Below are 24213 nucleotides of genomic sequence, written 5' to 3' on the forward strand. Positions count from 1 at the left end.
TGTAAAAGCATGATGCACATTACAAATGTGGCGTGTAGGCCCAGTTGTTTATGCATCCCATAGTAGGGACATGTAGAGTAGTTTAGTTTGATGCTTCTGTGAAGGGTCCTACATGGTGAACAGACCATAAACAGCCTGCAACATGGCATGCAGAACTTCAGCAATTTGCAACACTGTCCCCCCCCCCCCCCCCCCCCCCCCCGCTGCACATCTGCCCTTGTAGAACAGATTTGTTATGTGAGAACCGCCCAATTTGATACTATTTTAAACGAACCGCCGGTCATTATCATCTAGATGAGAGTTAACACGTGCTTGCCGGAGAGCGTGCCACGTGTTATCCCACATATAGAGACACGAATAACCGACACGTCATTCATCCAAAATAATATCAAACCCGGTAGTCCCGGTATGTGCTCCAACATACGCCCAGAATCAGCATATGCACATACCGTTTACAATCGAATATATCGCCAAAAATCCACAAAGAGCAGTTTTATATTATCAGAGTTCACAACTTAACATTACAAGTTCAATATAGGTGGGTTTCAAACTTCTCTTACAAGCCTTGGGCTCACGAAAGTCATATTAAACAGAAACATAAAGTTTATTATATTTACATGCTCTCACGAAGCTCGATTACGATAAAGACTTACTAAAGTAATGACGCCTTGCTCAAGGACATCATTACAGCCACCACGACCTACTCTTCCCCCGTGTTTGGATCAGCGGGGTAGAAGTGGCCGAACACCACTTCCGGCTCACCTGCAACTAGGTTTAGAAAGCAACCTGAGTACAAAAGGTACTTGCAAGACTTACGCGATTACATAAACAAGGATCATGCAATGGCTCAAGTAAAAGCTTTAAGGTTAAGTAATTATTGCATCAGTATCAGCTCGCTACACTACCACCTATCAGAATTAATTAACATTGCCCAAACCCCCAACAATTTTAGTGTATTAAGGGTATACGAAATACTGAGGCGCAGAGGTGCCATGAACCATTTCCATCATAACCGAAACTTTCTACGAAGAGTTCAACGGACAAAGAGCTTGCTCATAACCGAGAGCGCGGCAATTCGAATTGATTATAATCTTGCAAGGGTGTACTACTTTACCCACACGACGCAAGGACCATGCGACTCACCCAACCCGCTAAAGTTGGATAAGAGGGTACTCGCGTCAACCGTTCCCAACATGGCTCGATCATTGAAATCTTCACACCTAGCTTACGCGTAGAGACTTAGTTTCCACCGGGGACATCTCTAAACATTCCTACTCGTAGGTCCACCCGGGGACACCTCTAAGCCTCTCTGCATAGCCCTTGGCCACGTATCTAGGACTGTACATCAATGATCAAGTCAAGGAAGGTAATTGGCTTATCCGTACCATTATATTGGATATGTGGTAGCACGGAAAGGTGCTCAAAGCCGACGCCATTCTCGAACGGTCCTTCACTAGGCCCTACCATTCCGCTCGAATCTCGATTCTACCAACCTCTTAATAACCCAACCGAAACAGTGCGATCAAGGGTAACCGGTAAAAGTGATCCTCCAAACCATTCCTGTCTAGCGAGCACTGCAAGAATTCTAAGCAGGGCTAAGCATCTAGTCAAGTTAAGTAATTAACTAACTAACTAGTGCCAAGAACAAGGATGACAAATCAAGGAAGGATAATGCACGCAGATAGGTACAAGAATGCAATACATACTTAATATACATAACCCAACATTACCCGGTGAGATAACTAATTAACTCAAGTTAAATAGGAGCAATGATTCATGCTTAGCTGCTTGCCTTGGTTAGTTTTGAACTCGACCACGAACGGGACTCCAGGTTCAGGCTCCACGGACTCGGTGGGCTCCACGGGTTCGTTCTCCGACGGTTCGGTCACTAAAATGCATGAATGCGATGCAAGAATTAAGAAATGAACTAAACAACAAGAATAAATCATGAAATAATTTGAGCGTGCAGAAGACATTGCAAAGAACTCATGAAAATTGGTTTTTCAGCAAAAACATTTTCCTATAATTAACCATAAATATATTAGTTTTCAGCCACTCTAAACAAAGTAAATCAGAAAAGGCATGCAAACTAAACTAAACAAATCCAAGAAAATTATCAAGGAAACTAGGCAGGAACACAAGACTAACAAAACTGGTTTTGCCATTTTATCGCTTTCCAGCAAGAAGTTCTATATTAAACCATTTTCAGATAAAGCATATGAAAACAAGCTAAAACTTTGATAATCAGCAAAGAATCATATAAACAAGTTGCACCACTAAACACTACACCTCACAAGGAGTCTAACAAAATTTGGTTTGACATTTTTCGAGCAGTACATAAATAAATAAGCATTAAACTAACTTTTGCAAGATAAAACTATAGATAAATCTATAGCAAAGTAACATGCAAAACAATATTTTTCCTAAGTAGATCACAGCTAGAGGAATCTAACAAAATAAGTTTCATAATTTTTTGGAGCTATATATGAATTTCTACAAAATTTACAAACTTGCTGCTCAACTAAACACCTAGAAAAACGCTAGATGCACCCCAGCCGACCAGCCCAGCAGCTGACAGGCAGGGCCCACGGGCCAGCGGCCAACCCAGCCGGGTCAAGGCGAGGCCGGCCTTGACCGCGGCGTGGGCGCGGCCACGGCGTCGCGCGGTGCGCGCACGCACGCGCGTGCGCGGCGACGGCGAGCAGCGGCGGCGCGAGGCGGCGCGACGGGGCGGGGCCAGAGCGGGGAAGGGGAGGTGCGCACGGGGATGCGGAGGTGGCGGTGAGGCTCACCAGTGGTGGCGCGGGCAGGGAACGGCGATGAGGGTGCGGCGCGACGAGCGGAGGCGGCGGCGGACCGAGGCTCTCGCCGGCGGCCCTGCAGGGAGGGAGAGGGGCCGGGTTAGGGGCGAAATCGGTCGAGGATGGGGAGGACTAGGTGGCGTGCGTGCTAGATCGGGGAGGACCTCACCGGCGGTGACGAATCGCGGCGGCGACGGAGCTCGGGGGCGGCGGCAATGGGGAGTCGGGGCTAGGGTTTGAGGCGGGGAACGAGGGCCGGCCTCGACGCGGATAAGGAGAGGGGGCGAGGGAAGAGGGAAGGGGCGGCACGGGACGCGAGGATGGCCAGCACGTGGCGCGACTCGCGAGGATGGACGCCGGCGGCGGCGACGCGTGCGTGCGGTGCCGAGCAAAACAGAGGAGGAGAGGGAGAGGGGAGACTGACAGGTGGGCCCGGCATGGGATTTTTATTTTCGTTCTTTTTTTCTCAGGGCTGTGACAACTCTCCCCCCCCCTTAAGAAAATCTTGTCCCGAGATTTAAGTAGACAAGAGGGGAAGGATAAAACTCGGACTAAGCTGAGGCCATACCCACCTAAACAAGATAAACATCTAAGAGATGATGCACAAAGGCAGGGATGATGTGGTGTGAGACATTCCTAAGGTTTTCTTGATGGTGACTGTGTACACATATATAACATCTAGAACTATGAACTTCATCAAGAAAATGTGGTGGGGTAGGGAGAGAACTTACTCATCGGAAAAGAATTCCGGGTAGTCTTGACATAATCGATCTTCACGCTCCCAAGTGGCTTCATCTTCGGTATGATTGCTCCATTGAACCTTTACAAACTTTACCATACTACGCTTCACCTTTCTTTCATCTCGGTCAAGAATGGCAATTGGGTGTTCTTCGTAGGTAAGACCCGGTTGAAGATTAAGTGAATCAAGGTCGACGGCGTCAGCTGGAACGCGATGGCATTTCTTCAACTGAGAGATGTGAAAAACATTATGCACGGCGGAGAGTGATTGAGGAAGTTCCAATTGATAGGCCACTACTCCAACTTTCTTGATAATCCGAAAAGGTCAGACATAGCGTGGCGCTAACTTTCCTCTGACTTGAAAACGACGAGTGCCCTTAAATGGGGAAACCTTGAGATAGACATAATCACCAATCTTGAGATGTAGTTCTCGGCGACGACGATCAGCATAACTCTTTTGACGAGATTGAGCAATGCGAAGATTCTCACGGATAATTCTGACTTGATCCTCAGCATCTTTTACCAAATCCGGACCAAAGAAAGGTCTTTCTCCAGATTCGGACCAGTTGATCGGAGTTCTACACCGTCTTCCATAGAGAGCTTCAAATGGAGACATTTTGATACTTGCTTGATAACTATTGTTGTAAGAAAATTCTGCGAACGGCAAGCAAGTAACCCATTTCTTCTCATAGATTAGAGCACAGGCTCGAAGCATGTCTTCTAAGATTTGATTGACTCTCTCGGCTTGACCGTCGGTTTGAGGATGATAAGCAGTACTATAGGTGAGATCAGTTCCCATGGCTTCATGAAGATTTCTCCAAAAGTGAGCGACAAATTGAGGACCAAGATCAGAGACAATTTTCTTAGGAACACCATGAAGACATACAATCCGAGTGAGATACAACTCCGCATATTGCTTAATTTGATAAGTGGTCTTAACTGGAAGGAAATGAGCCGACTTTGTCAATCGATCTACAATTACCCAGATAGAATCATACCCTTGAGAAGACCTGGGCAACCCGGTGATGAAATCCATTCCAATTTCCTCCCACTTCTATGATGGAATAGGTAAGGGCTGAAGGGTACCGGCAAGTTTGAGATGTTCGGCCTTAACTCTTTCGCAAACATCGCACTCGGCGACATATCGAGCAATTTCTCGCTTCATACGAGTCCACCAAAATCTTTGCTTGAGATCTTGATACATTTTAGTACTACCTGGGTGAATGGAAAATTGAGAACTGTGGGCTTCATCAAGGATAATTCGCCTGAGGTTATGATCCTTTGGCACCACAATTTGCTTCCCAAAGAATAGAACTCCTTAATCATCCGTAGAGAAACATCGAGCTTTGCCCTCATTCATTAACTCCCGAATTCGAGCCATACCCTTATTCTTCTTTTGGACTTCCTTAATTTGATCATAAAGATCGGATCTGACTAAGAGTAGCAAGATAGCCTTCTTTGACCATAGAAATTCCGAGTTTCCGAAGATCATCACAGAGAGTATGCACAGGACGAGCTATGGTCAAGCAGTTGCATTGAGCCTTTCGGCTTAGTGCATCGGCGACGACATTCGCCTTACCGGGATGATAGTGCACTTCAATATCATAATCCTTGATCAGTTCAAGCCATCGACATTGCCTCATATTGAGATCCGATTGAGTGAAAATGTACTTGAGACTCTTGTGATCAGTATAGATGTTGCAATGATTGCCAAGCAGATAATGACGCCATATCTTTAGAGCATGGACAACAGCCGCAAGCTCTAAATCATGGGTAGGATAATTTTCTTCATGTCTCTTGAGTTGACGAGAAGCATAGGCCACCACTCGGCCTTCTTACATAAGAACACAGCCAAGACCGATGCGAGAAGCATCGCAATAAACATCGAAACTCTTGGAAATATCTGGCTGAGCAAGAACTGGAGCAGTAGTGAGGCGATCCTTAAGGGTTTGAAAGGCTTCTTCATAGGCTGGGGACCACTCAAACTTGACCCCATTCTTCAGTAACTCGGTCATAGGCTTCGCAATTTTAGAGAAGTTCTCTATGAACCGACGGTAGTATCCCGCAAGTCCAAGAAAACTCCGGATCTCATGGACATTCTGTGGTTGCTTCCAATCCAGAACATCTTCCACCTTGCTAGGATCCACAGCAATACCATCCTTGGAGAGGACATGACCAAGAAAAGATACTTCTTCAAGCCAAAACTCACATTTGCTGAACTTGGCATAAAGACGATGCTCTCTAAGCTTTTGGAGGACGATATGAATATGATGAGCATGATCTTCTTTGGTCTTGAATAAATAAGAATATCATCGATAAAGATGATCACAAAAACATCAAGTTCTTCCATTAAGATGCTATTCATCAGATACATGAAATAAGCCGGTGCATTGGTGAGGCCGAAGGACATGACAGTGAATTCATAGAGACCATATCTAGTAGAGAAAGCCGTTTTTGGAATGTCTTCAGTTCGAATCTTGATTTGATGATAACCCAACCTTAAATCAATCTTAGAGAAATAACGAGCTCCGAAGAGTTGATCAAACAAGATATCAATCCGTGGAAGAGGGTATTTGTTCTTGATAGTGACTTCATTCAACGGACGATAATCAACACACATCCGTAAACTATCATCTTTCTTTTTTCACAAAGAGAGCCGGGCATCCCCATGGAGAGGAGCTCGGGCGAATAAAACCCTTGTCCAATAAAGTCTTGATTTGTTTCTTCAATTCTTTCAACTCATTGGGAGGCATTCGGTAAGACTGTTTAGAGATAGGAGCAGTCCCGGGCATGAGCTCTATGACGAACTCCACCTCACGATCCGGAGGCATACCCGGTAATTCTTCCGGAAAGACATCTGGATACTCACACACCACGAGAATATCTTCCAACACAGTGGCTTTGGTACTCGGCAAAGCGTATAAACAAGATTCCGCCTTGGCAAGAGAGAGTAGAACTCTATTCCCGGAGGGATGCAAAAGATTGATAGTGCGGGGCCCACATTTGATAACTCCATCATGCTTACCCAACCAATTCATCCCAAGAATCACATCTAAGCCCATCTTGTCTAGGATAAGAAGATTAGCACGAAAAATAGCTCCCTCAATAAGAATTGGAACCTTATCCACAAAGTTTCTAGCAATGATTTCCCCACCTGGTGATTCTATATGATATGGCACTTGTAGTTTTTGCATCTCAAGTTTATTATGCAACACAAATTCCTTGTTGATGAATGAAAGAGTTGCTCCAGAATCGAAAAGAACACTTGCAGGGTGAGAGTTGATTAGGAGCGTACCCATGAGTACTTCAGCATCCTCCGGAACTTCTTCAGCGGTGGTGTAGTTGAGACGACCACGCTTAGGAGCCTGTTGTGGCTTGACTTCCTGACGCGATGCTTGAGGCATAGGAGTATTGGGCCTAGGTGCATTGAAGGCACCGCCACGCCTCGGAGAGGGGCAGTCCCTGGAGATGTGGCCTAGGCCACCACAATTGAAGCACGGACCTTTTGCGGTAACACCTGGATTGTTCCAATAGGCATTGACCAGCCTAGGAGCTTGTCCTTGAGGAGGTTGAGGGTGACGCACAATCCACATAGGACGGGGAGGTTGAGTACCCGGTGCCCGAGGTGGAAAAGGAGAAGGCCCCAGACGTGGACGTGAGGAGCTACCACCCGCAGAGGTAGGAGCAGGACGCTTGTTCTTTGCCTCAAGATTCTTCATCTTGTGCTCAGCTCTGATAGCAATATTCATCAAGTCATTGAAATCTTCAAACTTGGTAGTGGAGAGATTGTCTTGTAACTCTGCGGAGAGCCCATCGTACAGGCGTTCTTGCTTCTTGGCATCGGTGGCCACTTCTTCAGGTGCATATTGGGAGAGGGTGTTGAAGGCATTGACATAGGCTATCACATCACGACTTCCTTGAGTGAGATTCAGAAATTCATTTTTCTTGATGTCCATGATACCCTTGGGAATATGGAAGGAGCGAAAAGCTGTACGGAACTCCTCCCATGTGAAGCGGTGGTTGGCAGGGTGAGATGCCTTGAAGTTCTGCCACCAAACCCCAGGGGCATCATGAAGTTGATGATCAGCAAAAAGAACCTTCTCATGGGGCTCACACTCAATAAGACCAAGCTTCTCTTCAATCACATTGAGCCAGAAATCCGCATCCAGAGGATCTTTGGAGCCACGGAAAATGGGAGGATTGGTACGGAAGAATTCTCCGAACCTGTTCACTGGGGGCTCAGCTCTTGGACCATGGTTGCCGGCATTGCCCATTTGATTGATTATGGTCGCCATAAGTTCAGTTTGTCGGGCCAAGACGTCCGCGAGGTTTGGGTGAACTGGAGGATTAGGAAGGGGATCCTCGTTGTTGCGATTGTTATTGCCACCCGAACCATTGGCACCATCCCTCTCGGTTCCCGAACGCAACACCATCCTATTAATAAATAAAATGGTTAGCAGTCAGGAATGAAAGATGGAGAATGGTACTCAAAGGCAGGGTGGAAAGACAATGTGTAGATAAAAATCTAACACACAATCAACACCATAGTAGCAACTCTAAGAGATAGAGTAGATTTGGTCCACTAAGATTAGCAAGAACGAGCTCAACGAAATCTAGATCACGACACATTAAATTGGTTAAATGCAGATTTGAAAACCAAAAGAGAGTATGCATGCATGCGAGGTATGAATGCACATGATGTCTCCTCACATCGTGAGCACGCCTTAACGTTCTAACACTCACTTACGACCCAAAACAACCGCATTGTCCAGCAGCACTACAACCCTCCTAATAGCGCTCAGGACAATGGGTGATTCCCACCTTCTCAACTACGGTAAAAGGCTCAAAAGGTTTCCAGAGGACGAAAGGGTTTTCCTACGCTCCCGCTACTCATGCAGACAAGAGAGGTTGAGCACTTCTTAATTAAACAAGTGAAGCAATAAGAAGGAATTAGTTCTAAGACCAAGGAAGAAAGGTAGCATTTCACCTTAGGTTCAAATTTTTAACCAAAGTAAATCTTAGTGCAAGTAGTCAAATTTTATTTGACTCTCAACCCACTAAGCCAATTTTAGGTTCACTTCATGAAACCTTGGCTCTGATACCCGTTGTGAGAACCGCCCAATTTGATACTATTTTAAACAAACCGCCGGTCATTATCATCCAGATGAGAGTTAACACGTGCTTGCCGGAGAGCGTGCCACGTGTTATCCCACATCTAGAGACACGAATAACCGACACGTCATTCATCCAAAATAATATCAAACCCGGTAGTCCAGGTATGTGCTCCAACATACGCCCAGAATCAGCATATGCACATACCGTTTACAATCGAATACATCGTCAAAAATCCACAAAGAGCAGTTTTATATTATCAAAGTTCACAACTTAACATTACAAGTTCAATATAGGTGGGTTTCAAACTTCTCTTACAAGCCTTGGGCTCACGAAAGTCATATTAAACAGAAACATAAAGTTTATTATATTTACATGCTCTCACGAAGCTCGATTACGATAAAGACTTACTAAAGTAATGACACCTTGCTCAAGGACATCATTACAGCCACCACGACCTACTCTTCCCCCGTGTTTGGATCAGCGGGGTAGAAGTGGCCGAACACCACTTCCGGCTCACCTGCAACTAGGTTTAGAAAGCAACCTGAGTACAAAAGGTACTCGCAAGACTTACGCGATTATATAAACAAGGATCATGCAATGGCTTAAGTAAAATCTTTAAGGTTAAGTAATTATTGCATCAGCATCAGCTCGCTACACTACCACCTATCAGAATTAATTAACATTGCCCAAACCCCCAACAATTTTAGTATATTAAGGGTATACGAAATACTGAGGCACAGAGGTGCCATGAACCATTTCCATCATAACCGAAACTTTCTACGAAGAGTTCAACGGACAAAGAGCTTGCTCATAACCGAGAGCGCGGCAATTCGAATTGATTATAACCTTGCAAGGGTGTACTACTTTACCCACACGAGGCAAGGACCATGCGACTCACCCAACCCGCTAAAGTTGGAGAAGAGGGTACTCGCGTCAACCGTTCCCAACATGGCTCGATCATTGAAATCTTCACACCTAGCTTACACGTAGAGACTTAGTTTCCACCGGGGACATCTCTAAACTTTCCTACTCGTAGGTCCACCCGGGGACACCTCTAAGCCTCTCTGCATAGCCCTTGGCCACGTATCTAGGACTGTGCATCAATGATCAAGTCAAGGAAGGTAATTGGCTTATCCATACCATTATATTGGATATGTGGTAGCACGGAAAGGTGCTCAAAGCCGACGTCATCCACAAACGGTCCTTCACTAGGCCCTACCATTCCGCTCGAATCTCGATTCTACCAACCTCTTAATAACCCAACCGAAACAGTGCAATCAAGGGTAACCGGTAAAAGTGATCCTCCAAACCATTCCTGTCTAGCGAGCACTGCAAGAATTCTAAGCAGGGCTAAGCATCTAGTCAAGTTAAGTAATTAACTAACTAACTAGTGCCAAGAACAAGGATGACAAATCAAGGAAGGATAATGCACGCAGATAGGTACAAGAATGCAATACATACTTAATATACATAACCCAACATTACCCGGTGAGATAACTAATTAACTCAAGTTAAATAGGAGCAAGGATTCATGCTTAGCTGCTTGCCTTGGTTAGCTTCGGACTCGACCACGAACGGGACTCTAGGTTCAGGCTCCATGAACTCGGCGGGCTCCACGGGTTCGTTCTCCGACGGTTGGGTCACTAAAATGCATGAATGCGATGCAAGAATTAAGAAATGAACTAAACAACAAGAATAAATCATGAAATAATTTGAGCATGCAGAAGACATTGCAAAGAACTCATGAAAATTGGTTTTGCAGCAAAAGCATTTTCTTATAATTAACCATAATTATATTAGTTTTCAGCCACTCTAAACAAAGTAAATCAGAAAAGGCATGCAAAATAAACTAAAGAAATCCAACAAAATTATCAAGGAAACCAAGAAGGAACACAAGGCTAAAAAAACTGGTTTTGCCATTTTATCACTTTCCAGAAAGAAGTTCTATATTAAACCATTTTCAGATAAAGCATATGAAACAAGCTAAAACTTTGATAATCAGCAATTAATCATATCAACAAGTTACACCACTAAAAACTAAAACTCACAAGGAGTCTAAAAAATTTGGTTTGATATTTTTCGAGCAGTACACAAATAAATAAGCATTAAACTCACTTTTGCAATATAAAACTATAGATAAATCTACAGCAAAGTAACATGCAAAACAATATTTTTCCTAAGTAGATCTCAGCAAGAGGAATCCAACAAAACAAGTTTCATAATTTTTTGGAGCTATACATGAATTTCTACAAAATTTGCAAACTTGCGGCTCAACTAAACACCTAGAAAAACGCTAGATGCACCCCAGCCGGCCAGCCCAGCAGCTGACAGGCAGGGCCCACGGGCCAGCGGCCCACCAAGCCGGGTCAAGGCGAGGCCGGCCTTGACCGCGCGCACCGCGCGACGCGCGCGACGCCGAGCAGCGGCAGCGCGAGGCGGCGCGACGGGGCGGGGCCAGAGCGGGGAAGGGGAGGTGCGCACGGGGATGCGGAGGTGGCGGTGAGGCTCACCAGCGGCGGCGCGGGCACGGAACGGCGATGAGGGGGCGGCGCGACGAGCGGAGGCGGCGGCGAACCGAGGCTCTCATCGGCGGCCCTGCAGCGAGGGAGAGGGGGCCGGGTTAGGGGCGAAATCGGTCGAGGATGGGGAGGACTAGGTGGCGTGCGTTCTAGATCGGGGAGGACCTCACCGGCGGCGACGAATCGCGGCGGCGACGGAGCTCGGGGGCGGCGGCAATGGGGAGTCGGGGCTAGGGTTTGAGGCGGGGAACGGGGGCCGGCCTCGACGCGGATAAGGAGAGGGAAGAGGGAAGGGGCGGCACGGGACGCGAGGATGGCCAGCATGTGGCGCGACTCGCGAGGATGGACGCCGGCTGCGGCGACGCGTGCGTGCGGTGCCGAGCAAAACAGAGGAGGAGAGGGAGAGGGGAGACTGACAGGTGGGCCCGGCATGGGATTTTTATTTTCTTTCTTTTTTTTCTCAGGGCTGTGACATGTTATGTCTAGCTCTTCTGCACGAACTTACTTGAGACTTCTTCACAAACTGATACTAGCAATTTACTAGTGGCATTGAGCAAGGTTTTCAGGATTAGGACGCTAGGATCATCTCGCAGGATCGCACGTTGGACAGAGCCTTACACCCTTATTAGTAGAGGCTTAGTAGAGGGGAATAAGTGAAGTTGAAGGTATTTTCTACAAAAGAACGTTTCAGCAGAAGGGAGCAATTTTCAGAGGTAATCAAACACGAAAAATAAGCATGCGTGAATATTGCAGTAAAGTAGGCCACAGCATAACAAATGTTTTTATTTTCTCCATGTTACTCTCGATCCCTAGAGACTAGTGTACTAGCATTTTTTTCTTTGGATAAATAACACTTCTTCTTTTTATTGATTGACCTTTTGTCCGCTACTAATTCTCAAAGGATCTGATCTGACACATAAAAAAACAGGTATTGTCATGAAAACAAATACATGAACACTAACTCATACTAATTTTGCCAAGGAATAGTTATGAAAACAAGGTGCAACATATTCTTTTTTTTTGCAAATTTTCATGTTGGAGACGACGGGATCCACCATCCATCCATGCCCCAGATGAAGCAAAACCGAATAAACTGTTTTTTTCCAAAGTGTTAGCCCTCGTAATTCGTAACACTATAATTTAAAAAATTTAATTTTATAAACTAATGTTTCCAGCGGTGTGCGAGTGCGGATACGCAAAAAAGCCTCTTTGCGCAGGGCGCTGTGAGCTGTCATCTCGTAAAACATCGCTATGTTCCAGCTAGATGCGAAGACGCATGCGCAAAACGTTCCTGGGCCCCACCACCAGAGACTCATCGGCTACGACGCTTAAAAAATTTACATGCACAGGAGTCGACAGAAGAGACTTGCGAACGCTTTGCGGGTTGGAGAGAGAAATCGTAGGAATACGCATTCTCGTGGGCTCTCCGCGTTCGTATGCGGCACCTGTTTGAAGAAGGAATAGTGGCTCCTGGCTCCTGACTCCCTATTTTACGCATGCGAGGTTGGATAGGAGAGCCGCTGGAAACAGCCTAAGTCCGAACCAGCCAGCCAACGGCGGCTGCAACGAGCACGACGCCGGTGGCCGCCTTGGACCCCGGCCGCGGCGGCGCTGCCCCTGCGCTGGAAGCCGGCGGCCCAGGAGAGACGACCCAAGGGTTGGACACCGCCGGCGGCCCCCACGCGTGCCGCCCGTCACGGTGGCCGCCGCCGCCGCCGCCGTGGTGGTGGCCGTGGCGGTGGCAGCCTCCGCCGTCCCCGCTGGCGCCGCGCGTCGTCTCGTTAGTTCCTGCGCGCATACGCATTCAGGCAGCGATGTCAGAAACCGTGCGCTTGTGGCTGCTGATGGGAGCTTGCTAGCTCGAAACTCGGGAGGAATCTGGAGGTGGAGGAAGAAACGAGAGGGCACTTGGCACTTGCCTTCGCCATTGCTGGCATCTGCGGGGGCAGGGGCAGGGGCATGGGCGCCTGAGAAGGCAACGGAGAGAAGGACGACGAGGAGCAGAGGAAGCCATGGCTTCTTCCGTCGTTGCTCCATGGCGATGGTGAGGATCGTCGTACGTCTCGGCGAGTAATAGTGATCTGAATATGATGTCTGCAGGTGGCGTGATGCGTTCGTTTAGCAATGGCAATGGCTTGATTGGATACGGGTTCAGATCTTTCCATGAACACGCAAGAATTACCTTTTTTTTTTGTTCATTCCATGCATGATGCATCGCGTGTCAGAACGAGATTGTTCCTTGTGCTTTCCATCATCGCGGAGACGTGCAACGCAGTATGCGTGAGCAGATCGAACACGAGCCACGCAAGGAAGCGTTCGGCATCCATCGCCGATCTCACCAAAAACTAGAATGGAAATCTGCGATCGATCGAGCGAACAATGCGAGCACTAGCTGCAGGTGACCCATCGAGGTCATCGGAGACGAAGCAGCAGCGCGGCCGCTGCCGCAACGAGCGCGGCCAGCAGCCGGGCAGGGCCCGGCGCCGCGGCGCCGCTGCGGCCGTGGTGGTAGTTGGCGTTGCCGGCGACCGTGCGGGGGTAGAACACGGCCGGCGTCTCCGGCGCGCCGTGCCCGCGGCCACCGCGACCGTGGCCGCGTCCGTGTCCGTGGGCGCCGTGGCCACCGTGCCCGCCGCCGCCTTTCCTGACGGCCGCCGACCACCGCCCGGCTGCCGCCGCGGCGCTCGCCCGCCGCTCGAGCACCCCTGCAGCGCATCCGTGCGTGGGAGCTTGTTATGGCAAACAAAACAAAAGCAGAGAGAGTGAGGCGGGAACGGAGGTACCTATGCGGCGGTGCTGGCTGGCGCTGCCGCCGCCGCCCGCGACGGCGAGGTGGCGGCGGGCTCCTCCGGAGGCTGGAGTCGTCGCCGGAAGCAAGGCCGAGACGAGCGCAGCAAGGAACAGGAGGTGGATGCGTGGCGCCATTGCTCGGACGTCAGTTAAGCCGCCCACTGACGCCGCCGGCGATTAGCCGCGGCTAATGACCCCCTCTAAACAGTAATCGCGGTACGGTGGTCGTCAACGCCGTCTCCTCATCCATTTATTCGCCTTGTCCGGCATGGATTGGAATGTGGAAGAGCCAACGGGAAGAGAAGAATACGTGCGGAGGCGGAGAAGGGAAGGGAAGGGAATGGAATGGAATGGAATAGGCGAGCTGCTAGGCCACCGGGTCCATCGACATGGGACCCCGTCAGGCTCCGATCAGGCATTCAGTGCGACGCGCCAACACGGACACAGCAGCGTGCGGACACCTCGGAGATGGGCATATGGACAACTGGACCAGACTGCAGAGAATGTCGGGCCAGCTGGGCCACTGGGCCGCTCGCTTCAGATTGAGGTGAAGCGATGGCTAGGCCCGCGAGCCATCAGATGGTTCGGGCCACTGGGCCGCTCGCTTCAGATTGAGGAGAATGTCTGGTCCAGCCGAATTCGCGGCAGCTGCAGCAGCCTCCTGGTGCAGTGCAGTGGTGCCCCGCCGTCCCCGTGAGTCCGCTGCACCTGCGACGGCCACGGCCATGCGCCCATGCCCCTGCCGCCGCGTGAACCAGGCGCCTTTTCACGTGCACGCCGCGCCGCCGCCGACGACGCCGGCCCGCAAAACGCGGCTGCTGCCTGCTGCCTGCTGCCTGCTGCTTTCCGTGCTGTGCCCAGCTGGCCGGTCTCGCTTGGCGGCTTGGTCGGCTCGCGGCGCCCATGCCGTGCCGCCAGCGCTGCCTCTGTCGGTGGCCACCAGCGCTGCCTCTGCACCCCCCTCCCCCTCCCCCCTCCAGTCCACATGCCGCCCCACTCCCACTTCAGAAACCACTCCCACGAGCACAGCCCACAGGCAGCCACCGCAAACATGGGAAACAACTCATCCCGGAGCACGACAGCAGATACCACATTTCCAATCTTTGCTTCTTTCAAAACGTCAAGAAACAGCACCAAAAAGTGGGGGAGTTTCTATACGATTCCACGGAAGCAAAAAAAAAAAAAAACACATCGCTGCCCACGCGCCGCGTGTTTCCGGCGAGCGGGCAGGTCTTACAAAGAATCAACTCCTAACCAATCATCTGTTCTTCGCTAATGTGCCAACTGTGGGGGGAATGGAATGTGCATGGTATATAACTTAACTTTAATTTACTCAACAAACAATCGCCGTCATCCTCCTGCTCCGGTGGCCACCAGCGGATCGGTCCGATGCAGGTTCCTCAGAGAAATGGATGGAGAATGTTGAAGAAGAGCTGCACAGGGATGCCACGGCCTCGCCGCCATGGAACAGAAGGAACGCCGGACGGGTGCCAGGATCTGTGTTTCTATCTACAGGAAAGAATTCCAAAAAAATCAGGGCGTAATTCGCCTGCGGCAGGGGGGGTTTTCTTCCTCAGTTGCAGTCCAGGCCGCACTCCTCCAGGAGGGGGCCGTCACTCTTGGCGAGAAACGGGTCGATGCGGACCCACAGGAGCGAGAAGATGGAGGCCAGCAGGATGGACCAGACGATGACGATCGTCGGCGTCCGGTTCTGCCTCCCCACCAGACCCTTGAGGAACGGGTACAGGTGGACGATCACCCAGAACGCGAAGAAGAGCTTCCCGAACAAGGGGCCCCACGACTCGTACCCGTTGTTGATCGCGTTGGAGACCCCAGCCACGACCCCGATGAAGTTCAGCAGGAGCAGCGTCGTCGGGGGGATCAGCAGGGTCGTCCATTTGAAGGTGTACAGCTCCGAGAACTCCTCGTCATCCCCAGCCTTCGATGTCACGGTGAAGCTGGTGTCGATACCGGCAAGGACCTTCAGGAGGCCTTGGAAAACAGCAAAGAGATGTGATGAAACACCTCCAATGACCCAGAACTGCTCGTTTCTCCACCAGTCATCGATGGCCACACCGCTCCATCTCATCTCAAGTATGCCGGTGATAAAGATGCACATGAAAAGCGCCATGAACCAGATACTGGCAGCATTGGTAAGCTGCAATTTGAAATAATGACAGTAAGATTCACGAATAAACCCATACAATTCCATTGTTTTTGTAGGTAGATAGGTTTTTACCTCTGGTGTGATAAATTTCCCCGTGAGCAAGCATATGGCAGGCAATGTACAGTAAGCCAACAACGGAATGGATGTCCAGGGGTATACGATAGAGTTAATATATGAGAACCTCTCCAAAAATTTTAGCCCACCACCATACCCATACCAAAGTGGGCAGTGCTTGCTGAAGAAAATTTCAACAGATCCAAGAGCCCACCGAAGGACCTGGTGAAGACGATCAGAAAGATTCAGAGGTGCAGAACCTTTGAATGCAGGCCTCTTTGGGATGCAATAAATAGACCGCCAACCATGGCAGTGCATCTTAAATCCAGTCAAGATATCTTCTGTAATTGATCCATAAATCCAGCCAATCTGCAAGAGACCATGATCTAGTTAGCAAAATATATCTTCAGTAGAGCAGTCACAGGTCTTTGAATGAGGTTATCTGTATATACCTCTTTCCCCCAGTCAGTCTTGTCTTCATAACCGCAGCTGATAACATGTATAGCTTCCTTCAGTAGCGATGCTGGACTTGCACTCTTCAAGGTCCCACCATTCTCAAGAAGTGTTGATGCAACAAATACAGAAGATTGCCCGAACTTCTTTTCAAGCTTCTGTTGATTTACAATTCCAGCCTTCTCAACGTCAGCACCTGGTGAACAGTGAAATGATATTCACAAGTGTCAAACAGAAATACAAATGTTTTTGTCATTGAAAACAACAGTTAGTCAAGGTATGAAGGTAATATGAAATGGTTGTACAAAAAGCACTATCCTGGTTTTCAAAAATCTAAGGACACGCCTTTGGACTTTAATGGTGCTATCAAAATTAATGTTTGGAAGGTTAGCAATACCTGGAGCACCTTCCTCAATTTCGCCCAGGGCGTATGCAGGAGATGGATTTTCTTCTTTCTTGAAAAATAATATTTTCTTTTTCTTCTCTGTTTTCGGTTTCGTATTCTTATTCTTGTTTCTGCTGCAGCAGCAAGAGAGGCACCACTTGGGCCAGCAATTGCAAGTTCTTGATGGTGGCTTCTTGGTTTTCGGAGCATCATAACCATACAGTGCCTGGCGTCTAAAGACACATCCAGTACCCACATAGATGGGTCCTTGAATACCATCCAAACCTTTCATGTTGATCTGTATGATCCAAATGTTAGAAAACCTACGTGGCGATAATGACAATATGGATAGCTTAATATCTTGGGGAAGCTGAATCTTACATCAAAGAAGACAACGTTCCTGTTAGCGTATCGATCATGCCGGTCAATACCATCAAACCTCTGAGGGAACTGCACGTAGCACACTTTCTTCCCCACCAAAGGATCCATCATGAAACACATAGCCTCTTTTATGGCCTTGCTATTGTTGATGTAGTGATCACAGTCCAAGTTCAATAGGTATGGAGCATTTGATAAGACAGCAGAGACACGAACCTATTGGTTAACAAAATAGAAAGACAACATCAACCATGTGCTGCTATTAGGTTACAAGAAGAATCACAGAAGACATCAAGTTCAGAGCTTTTACCAGTGCATTCATGGCACCAGCCTTCTTATGATGATCATAGCCTGGCCTCTTTTCTCTCGAGACATAAACGAGGCGAGGCAGCTCATTTCCTTCCACATCATGACCACCGCTTTGGCCAAGGAATACCTATTGACACATAATTTTGAGCATTTTGAGGTGAAGTAAGTGAAGCAATCTTTTGGTTCAAAAAGAGAAACAAAGAGAGAAGTAGGACGATGACAATAAAAAACTGTACCAGCATTTATTATAACACCAAGGACTATAAAGGCCTACCTGAATCATTCCAGGATGATCGCGTACGTTGTTTCCAGGCCAGGGGCTTCCATCCTGCATTGTCCATCCTTCCTCGGGAACCTTTTGGGCTTTCGCAACCAAGGCATTGATTCTTACCTTGAATTCCTCATATTCTCTCTGAATGAAAAATTAAGGTCGTGTAAGTAACCTATTCATACAAATTAAGAAATTGCACAGAAAAGCAAAACAACACAGGCTAAACACTGTACCTTCATTGCCCTCCTGTCCCTAACAAAGGATGCGGCAACCTTGTCTTTCAGGTAGTCTATCTTCTGTTGGAAGTACCACTCAGGAGCACGAGGCTCAATATTAAACTTTTTGCAGAAAGGAACCCATTTCTTTGCAAATTCGGAAGTTTCAGACAGTGCTTCAAATGTAAGCATCGCAGCACCATCATCAGAAACATAGCAGGAGACCTTCTCAACTGGATAATCAACAGCAAGGATGGAAAGGACAGTGTTTGCTGTGACTAAGGGAGGCTCCTTTGAGGGATCAACCGTACTGACAAAGAAGTCAACTGGAGCAAGTTGAGAGAGTTGGCCTTCCTTGTCAAATCTGTACAGACAAGCAATGAACCTCTTAGCTTTAGAACTTCAGAAAGAAGATAGGGCAAGCATTTATTTGATTCACCATGGAACCAACCTTAGCGACAAACGGTCCAGGTAAGTCTCTCTCTCAATTGGAAGCCACTTTGGGAACTGATCAAGAATCCAGGACATGGCAAACCAGATTTCACAGATTACAGATATGAGCCATAAAGCAAATGCATCATGCACAGGATGCATCACACGGTAGTGGAAGAAGAACCCCAAAACCACCAACCGGATAACAATAATCATCCTGTAGGGGTTAATTCGGCTTGATGGTATCGGAACTTTTCTGGACAATGGCTGCCGAGCTTCATCCATTCTGGTCAACAAATTTACAGAACACTTCAGTGCCACGGGCTAGTAACGCTCAATGAAAAGGAATGGCAAAGATTTCATTAAGAAATACTACATTGCATATTATGTCTTGGAAGATAAAGTTGAGACACAAAGATATAATGCGAAATTATCTACACCAACATGTAGGTATCTATGAATATACAGCTACCAGGCATGATGGAATGGAGCAAGAATACATTGCACGAATAATTCCATATAGGTGATCTACCATCTTATTCTACAATCATTCCGGATTCTCTCCAGCTATATGGCCGTGCAGAATCTACCAAGTAAATAACAAAACTACAAACTTGCCTGCAGATTTTCAGAAATGTTGTGATTAAAAGCCCTTTACTGCATTATGAAAATGGATATCACATTTATGTGTGTTTAGCTGGAGATTTGCCGATTAATAAAGACAGGCGTTGTGCAGTTAAGTACGACACATTTAGTGCAAGCAGCTACCATCCGCTAACTTCTGTACTACTACTAGTAATAGCAATTCTAGTGCACCGTCAGCGCCGAAAGAAGAGTAATCAAAGCAGCAGGAAGCTACTAGTGGTCAACAGACAAGCGTGGATGAGCACAGCACATACAGCGGCAGATCTGCATCGTCGCCGTCCCAATCATCGCCGCCCTCGCTCCTGGCGTGCTGCAGGCGCTCCTGGTTCTTCTTCCAGCGCTCCATCCGGTCGCTCCAGGCCACGCTGCCGTAGCCGTAGGCGGCCAGATCCTTGGACGGGTCCAAGGATCTCGGTTGCACTGCGACAGCAGCCAAGCAATTGAGGACACAGCTCGCTACGGAGTAGGGACTCTGGTGTCGGCATTGCCAGATTCCAGCACTGGATTGTGGGGTCACGCACCTGGAAGGCTCGGATCTGCGAAGGGGAGCGGGTGGATCCTCTTGCCCCCGCCGCCGCCGCCGCCCATGTAGGACGGCACGAGCGCGTGCTGCTCCGGCGGGATGTCGTCGACCTGTTACGCACGGCGAGCACAACCGGATTCAATTTCGACCGATGATCCAAAGCAATGCGCGCAGCAGAAGCAGCAGCAGCAGGTGAGCAGGAGGAGCCGAATCCGCCGTACCATTTGGCCGTTGGTGAGGAGCGGGACGCCGGGGGCGGCGCCGAAGCCGGCCGCCGGGTGGTGCGCGTCGCCGCGGCCGTAGCTCATGTGCGCCCGCAGCATGGACGCGGCGACGTCCCGGGGGTCATCGCCGTCCCCCTCTCCCCCGCCGTGGCGCAGGCCGAACTCGCCCTCGAGGTCGTCGACGCCGTCCTCGTCCTCGTCGCCGGTGACGCGGGGGCAGCCCTTGAGGCGCCTGTACCGCGTCCGGCACTGCGGGCACGCCTGCGAGCCCTCCCGGCGCTCGTACTCGTAGCAGGCGCGGCAGACGGGGAAGGCGCACTCGTTGCAGGCCACGAAGGGCTCCCCGTCGAAGCCCACCCCGACGTCGTCCCCGCATATCTGGCACGGCGCCTCCGCCGCCGCCCGCCGCGCCGCCGCCCCGGCCCCCCCGCCGGGCTCGCGGCGGATCACCACCAGCTCGTTCCGGTTGTGCGAGCCGGCCACCAGCCCCGCGCTCGCCTCCATCCTCCTTCCCCGCCGGATCTCGTTCCCGGCAGAGAATGCGTGTGCCCCTCGCGGCGCCGGCTCGCTCACATGCGGCGGCGGCGGCTGTGCGCTGGGCTGCTCGGGTGTGAGCTGCCGAGCTGTGGGGAGAGGGAGGGAGGGGGTGGGTGGCGTGGAGGTATAATAATGGGCGCCGCGCCGCGTTGGGTTCGTTGCTTGCCGGGCGAGCAGAGCAGCGCAACCACCGCGTCGCTCGCTCGCTGCTACCAGCTAGCTCGCGCCTGCCTGATTAGCGTGGTGGTGGTGCCCGCCGTGGTTTCCTTTCTTCTTCTTTATTAATTTTTTAATTTTCTTTTGTGTAGAAATTATTAGAAAAGGAGGGGGTTAGTGAGAGAACCAGGAGGTAGGAAGGAGAGAGAAAGAGTCTGTTTAGATCCAACTCTTAAATCCATAAAAACATCACATCAAATATTTAGACATATGTATGGAATATTAAATGAAGTCTATTTATAAATTTTTTTGCACGAATGAGCCGTAAATCGCGAGACGAATCTAATGAGCCAACTTAATCCATAATTTGCAACATTGATGCTACAGTACTATCCGCTAATTATATATTAATTACTATTATTAGATTCGTCTCGTGATTTACAACCTATCTGTGCAAAAAAATTTAGTAAATAAATTTTGTTTAGTAGTTCTAAATGGTAAGATTCCCATCCAAAAAATTTTGGGCGGGGATCTAAACACGGCCAAAGTGTCGGTGTCGGTGCAGAACCAAAACGGCAACTCGACCAACTGTTGGACTGCGAGTGGTATGCATACATGCTAGAGAGAGAGAGCATGGAGAGAGAGAGAGCAGTGATAGGTTGGTGGAATGTCTGATCTGAGCTAACTGTGCTTTGCTGGGCTGGACAGCTATTATGGGCGGGGATTAATGGGAGATGGTAGCAGTGATAGGTACTCCCTCCGTCCCTTTTTAATCCCTTGATCTCTCCAAGCGACAGTTACAACGGATGGAGGGAGTATGTAAAATTGTATGTTGAGTTTAACTCCAACAGGTGGCGAATCTAGAATTTTATGTTAGGGTGGTCCAATAGGAAATTATTTAAAATATTTTAGTGAATAAGTCAATTTAATTTAATAAAGATATTTTTTTCCCTTTTCACCTTCTCAATTTAATTATTAGTTGCTATATACAAGAAAATAATTAATAGCTATTTTTTCTAGTAGTAATATAAGATCAAACATGAAAAATGAAGAGGATGAAGGTCATTGGGCCAAATCTTAGGGTGTGCCAAATCTTAGTGAAAAATAAAAAAATCCACAGAAACAGGACTCATTATTTTCCTTTTTGCAACCAGGCGGACGATTCTAAGAGCATCTCCAAGAGTTTGGCAAATCGAGTTGCCATCTTTGATTTTTGGCAAAAACATTAAAAATACCCCTCCAACAGTTTGGCAAAAGACTTGATAATTTTTGGCAACTTGGGAAAAATCAGCCTCCAGCGCGTAAATATACGCGCGCAACGCGCGGTTGGCATCGTGGTTTCTAGTCAGGTGGGAGGGTGAAAAAAGAAATAAATAACAGAGAAGGGTTCCTGATTTAAGTTTTCAAGAGGTGGAAGGGCATAAATATAATTTTGTTTCTCTCTCAGGGTTCCTGATGTAAGTTAGATCTGGATTTGGCAAGTGAATTATGCCAAACTGTTGGAGATAAACTCTTTTTTTACTTGGCATATCTTTTTAGAAGTTGGCAAAACACAAGATATGCCAAGTAAAATATGACAAACTCTTGGAGATGCTCTAAGGTAAAAGGTGGGTTAGTGGTGTTAGGGAAAAAAAAGTAATGGGAAGCTGCCTTGCAGTGGGTGGGTGACCTTCATACAACAGTACAAGACTCGGTATTTCATTCATAGTTTATGGTGATTACACCCCAAAACTTACAAACACGCTCTTGAAATAAAGAGAAAATACATCCTAGTCTTTGCAAGCGCCCGGTCTCCGTCGCCACCGGTGGTCGGAGAACGCATCTTGAGGCCGACTTCCTCTCCAGCGAAAGGAACAAACTTTTTAATCGCCGTCTTGAGCAGCACATCGAGACCGACGTGCGTTGTTGATGCTGAACGAACCGGCTGAAGAAGCTGCCAGCACATCACCAAACATTAAGTATTCTGTCACCGCAAGGACCACGAACCCCAAATCGCTGGACGACGAAGAACCCCGAAGGGGAATTGAACCACCAAGACTGGTGGGATCAGAGAACCACCCCGATTTTCTTTCGTGTTGGTAAGCAAACCTCCCAAAATCGACACCGAAAAGACAATCTTCATCGGTGAAGACATGGGAGGGACAAAAACTTCCATGCCTGGCACCACGGCCGACCACGCTGGGCACTGCCGCCCCAAGCCTGCTGGGCAAGCACCCGAGCCAGGTAGCACGGGCAGCCACACCGGGCACAACGGCCACAAGCCTGCTGGCCTCAACCTTTGCCGTCGCCGGCAACAGGACGAGCAGGTCGATTCGAGGAGGGCCGGAAGCGAGGGCAAGCAGGGGATTTATTTTATTTCGACTCACCTTTGCTCATGTGTCGCTGGCACCGAGAACGGCTAGGACCACGGCAACGAGAACGACACCAGCGCCTCTGGCGGCCGGCGCTAGGGAGGACTTTCCCAACCAGGAGAACTTCATAGATGTAGAGGCTATAATATTATAGAAGTATACTAGAGACTAGCGGGGTGGCTCCACTCCTTTCCAGTTACTGGCGAAGAACACCGGAGACGGAGAGGAGGGAGCCGGATCTGGGAGGCTCCGGAGGCACCGGTTTGGGACGCGACGACTCGAGAGAGTTCTTGTACAAGACTCAAGAGTGTCGGTCGAGGCGAGGCATATCGCATATGGGCCCGTTTGGTTTGTGCTGTGTTAGTAAATAGTGACATTTTGACCACTAATTACGGTGTCAAACAAAGCCAGTTTACAAAACCAACTTCAGAACCCCGCGCTAGTGATCCTGAAGAATCCAATGAGGCCTTCGAACGCGCGATTAGAGGATAGTTACTGTAGCATTACTGTAGCAATCATCGATTAATTACCGTCGTTAGATTCGTCGTGAAAAGTTACATTCATCCCTGAAAAGATTTTGCAAATAGACTTCATTTAGTATACTATACATGCGAGATTTTTTTTTAGAAAACGTGCGCACTAGAATCGTGGAATGGCCAAACAAGACCATGGACTATGGTGGTGATAGCGATAGTGGGCCGCCGCTGCTGCTCGCGCCAAGTTGGAAAAAAAAAATCAAGGAGACGCGAGGGGTGTCTCGAGGCACATATACAATCACGTACTCGTGCTTTTGCCTTTAGGATCAACCCCCACCGTGTTTAGAAAAGAATCACCCACCTTATTAGGGTTTGACTTGCGAAAAACGAAGCGGCAGGCAGTTAACCCGTCGGGCTCGGTCACCGGAGAGCAGACTGCTCTGGTCAGTGACAGTGAGGCGCTAGCAGCAGCAGGAATGGAAACATGCACACTACTGTAGGAGTAACATGGAAATCGCATGGAAATCGATTGATTGGTTGAGGACTTGAGGTGTTAGAAGAAAGTGATGGGAATCAAGGCATGGGGATGTGGTAGTTCGAGTGTCATTAGGTGCGGCGCATGTGGTGGAGGCTCTAGTTTATTTGGACGCGAAACCGCGCTCTCATGTGGGCTC

General features: G+C 48.7%; 1 protein-coding gene across 1 annotated transcript; it reads right to left on the reverse strand.

Moving 5' to 3' along the window:
* Positions 1-15056: 15056 nt before the first annotated feature.
* On the reverse strand, positions 15057-20523 carry LOC120659709 (probable cellulose synthase A catalytic subunit 6 [UDP-forming]). Its single transcript, XM_039937930.1, has 12 exons — positions 20017-20523; positions 19794-19905; positions 19527-19692; positions 18647-18913; positions 18214-18559; positions 17984-18121; positions 17711-17836; positions 17404-17616; positions 17035-17320; positions 16637-16833; positions 16203-16553; positions 15057-16121 (listed from the first exon to the last, which is right to left on the reverse strand). Exons 1-12 carry the CDS (start codon positions 20521-20523, stop codon positions 15537-15539), a joined length of 3294 nt encoding a protein of 1097 aa, XP_039793864.1. The 3' UTR covers positions 15057-15536.
* Positions 20524-24213: the final 3690 nt, after the last annotated feature.

This window comes from Panicum virgatum, chromosome 2N, assembly GCF_016808335.1.
Source record: "Panicum virgatum strain AP13 chromosome 2N, P.virgatum_v5, whole genome shotgun sequence".
Lineage (NCBI taxonomy): Eukaryota > Viridiplantae > Streptophyta > Magnoliopsida > Poales > Poaceae > Panicum > Panicum virgatum.

What these genes read in the sequence shown, in the direction of transcription:
- LOC120659709 (XM_039937930.1), bottom strand. Translation starts at nt 20,523, where the DNA reads ATGGAGGCGAGCGCGGGGCTGGTGGCCGGCTCGCACAACCGGAACGAG. An exon ending in CGCAGATCCGAGCCTTCCAG is followed by an intron (nt 19,693 to 19,793) that starts GTGCGTGACCCC and finishes CTGCTGTCGCAG; the next exon opens with TGCAACCGAGATCCTTGGAC. An exon ending in GACGATGCAGATCTGCCGCT is followed by an intron (nt 18,914 to 19,526) that starts GTATGTGCTGTG and finishes TTTGTTGACCAG; the next exon opens with AATGGATGAAGCTCGGCAGC.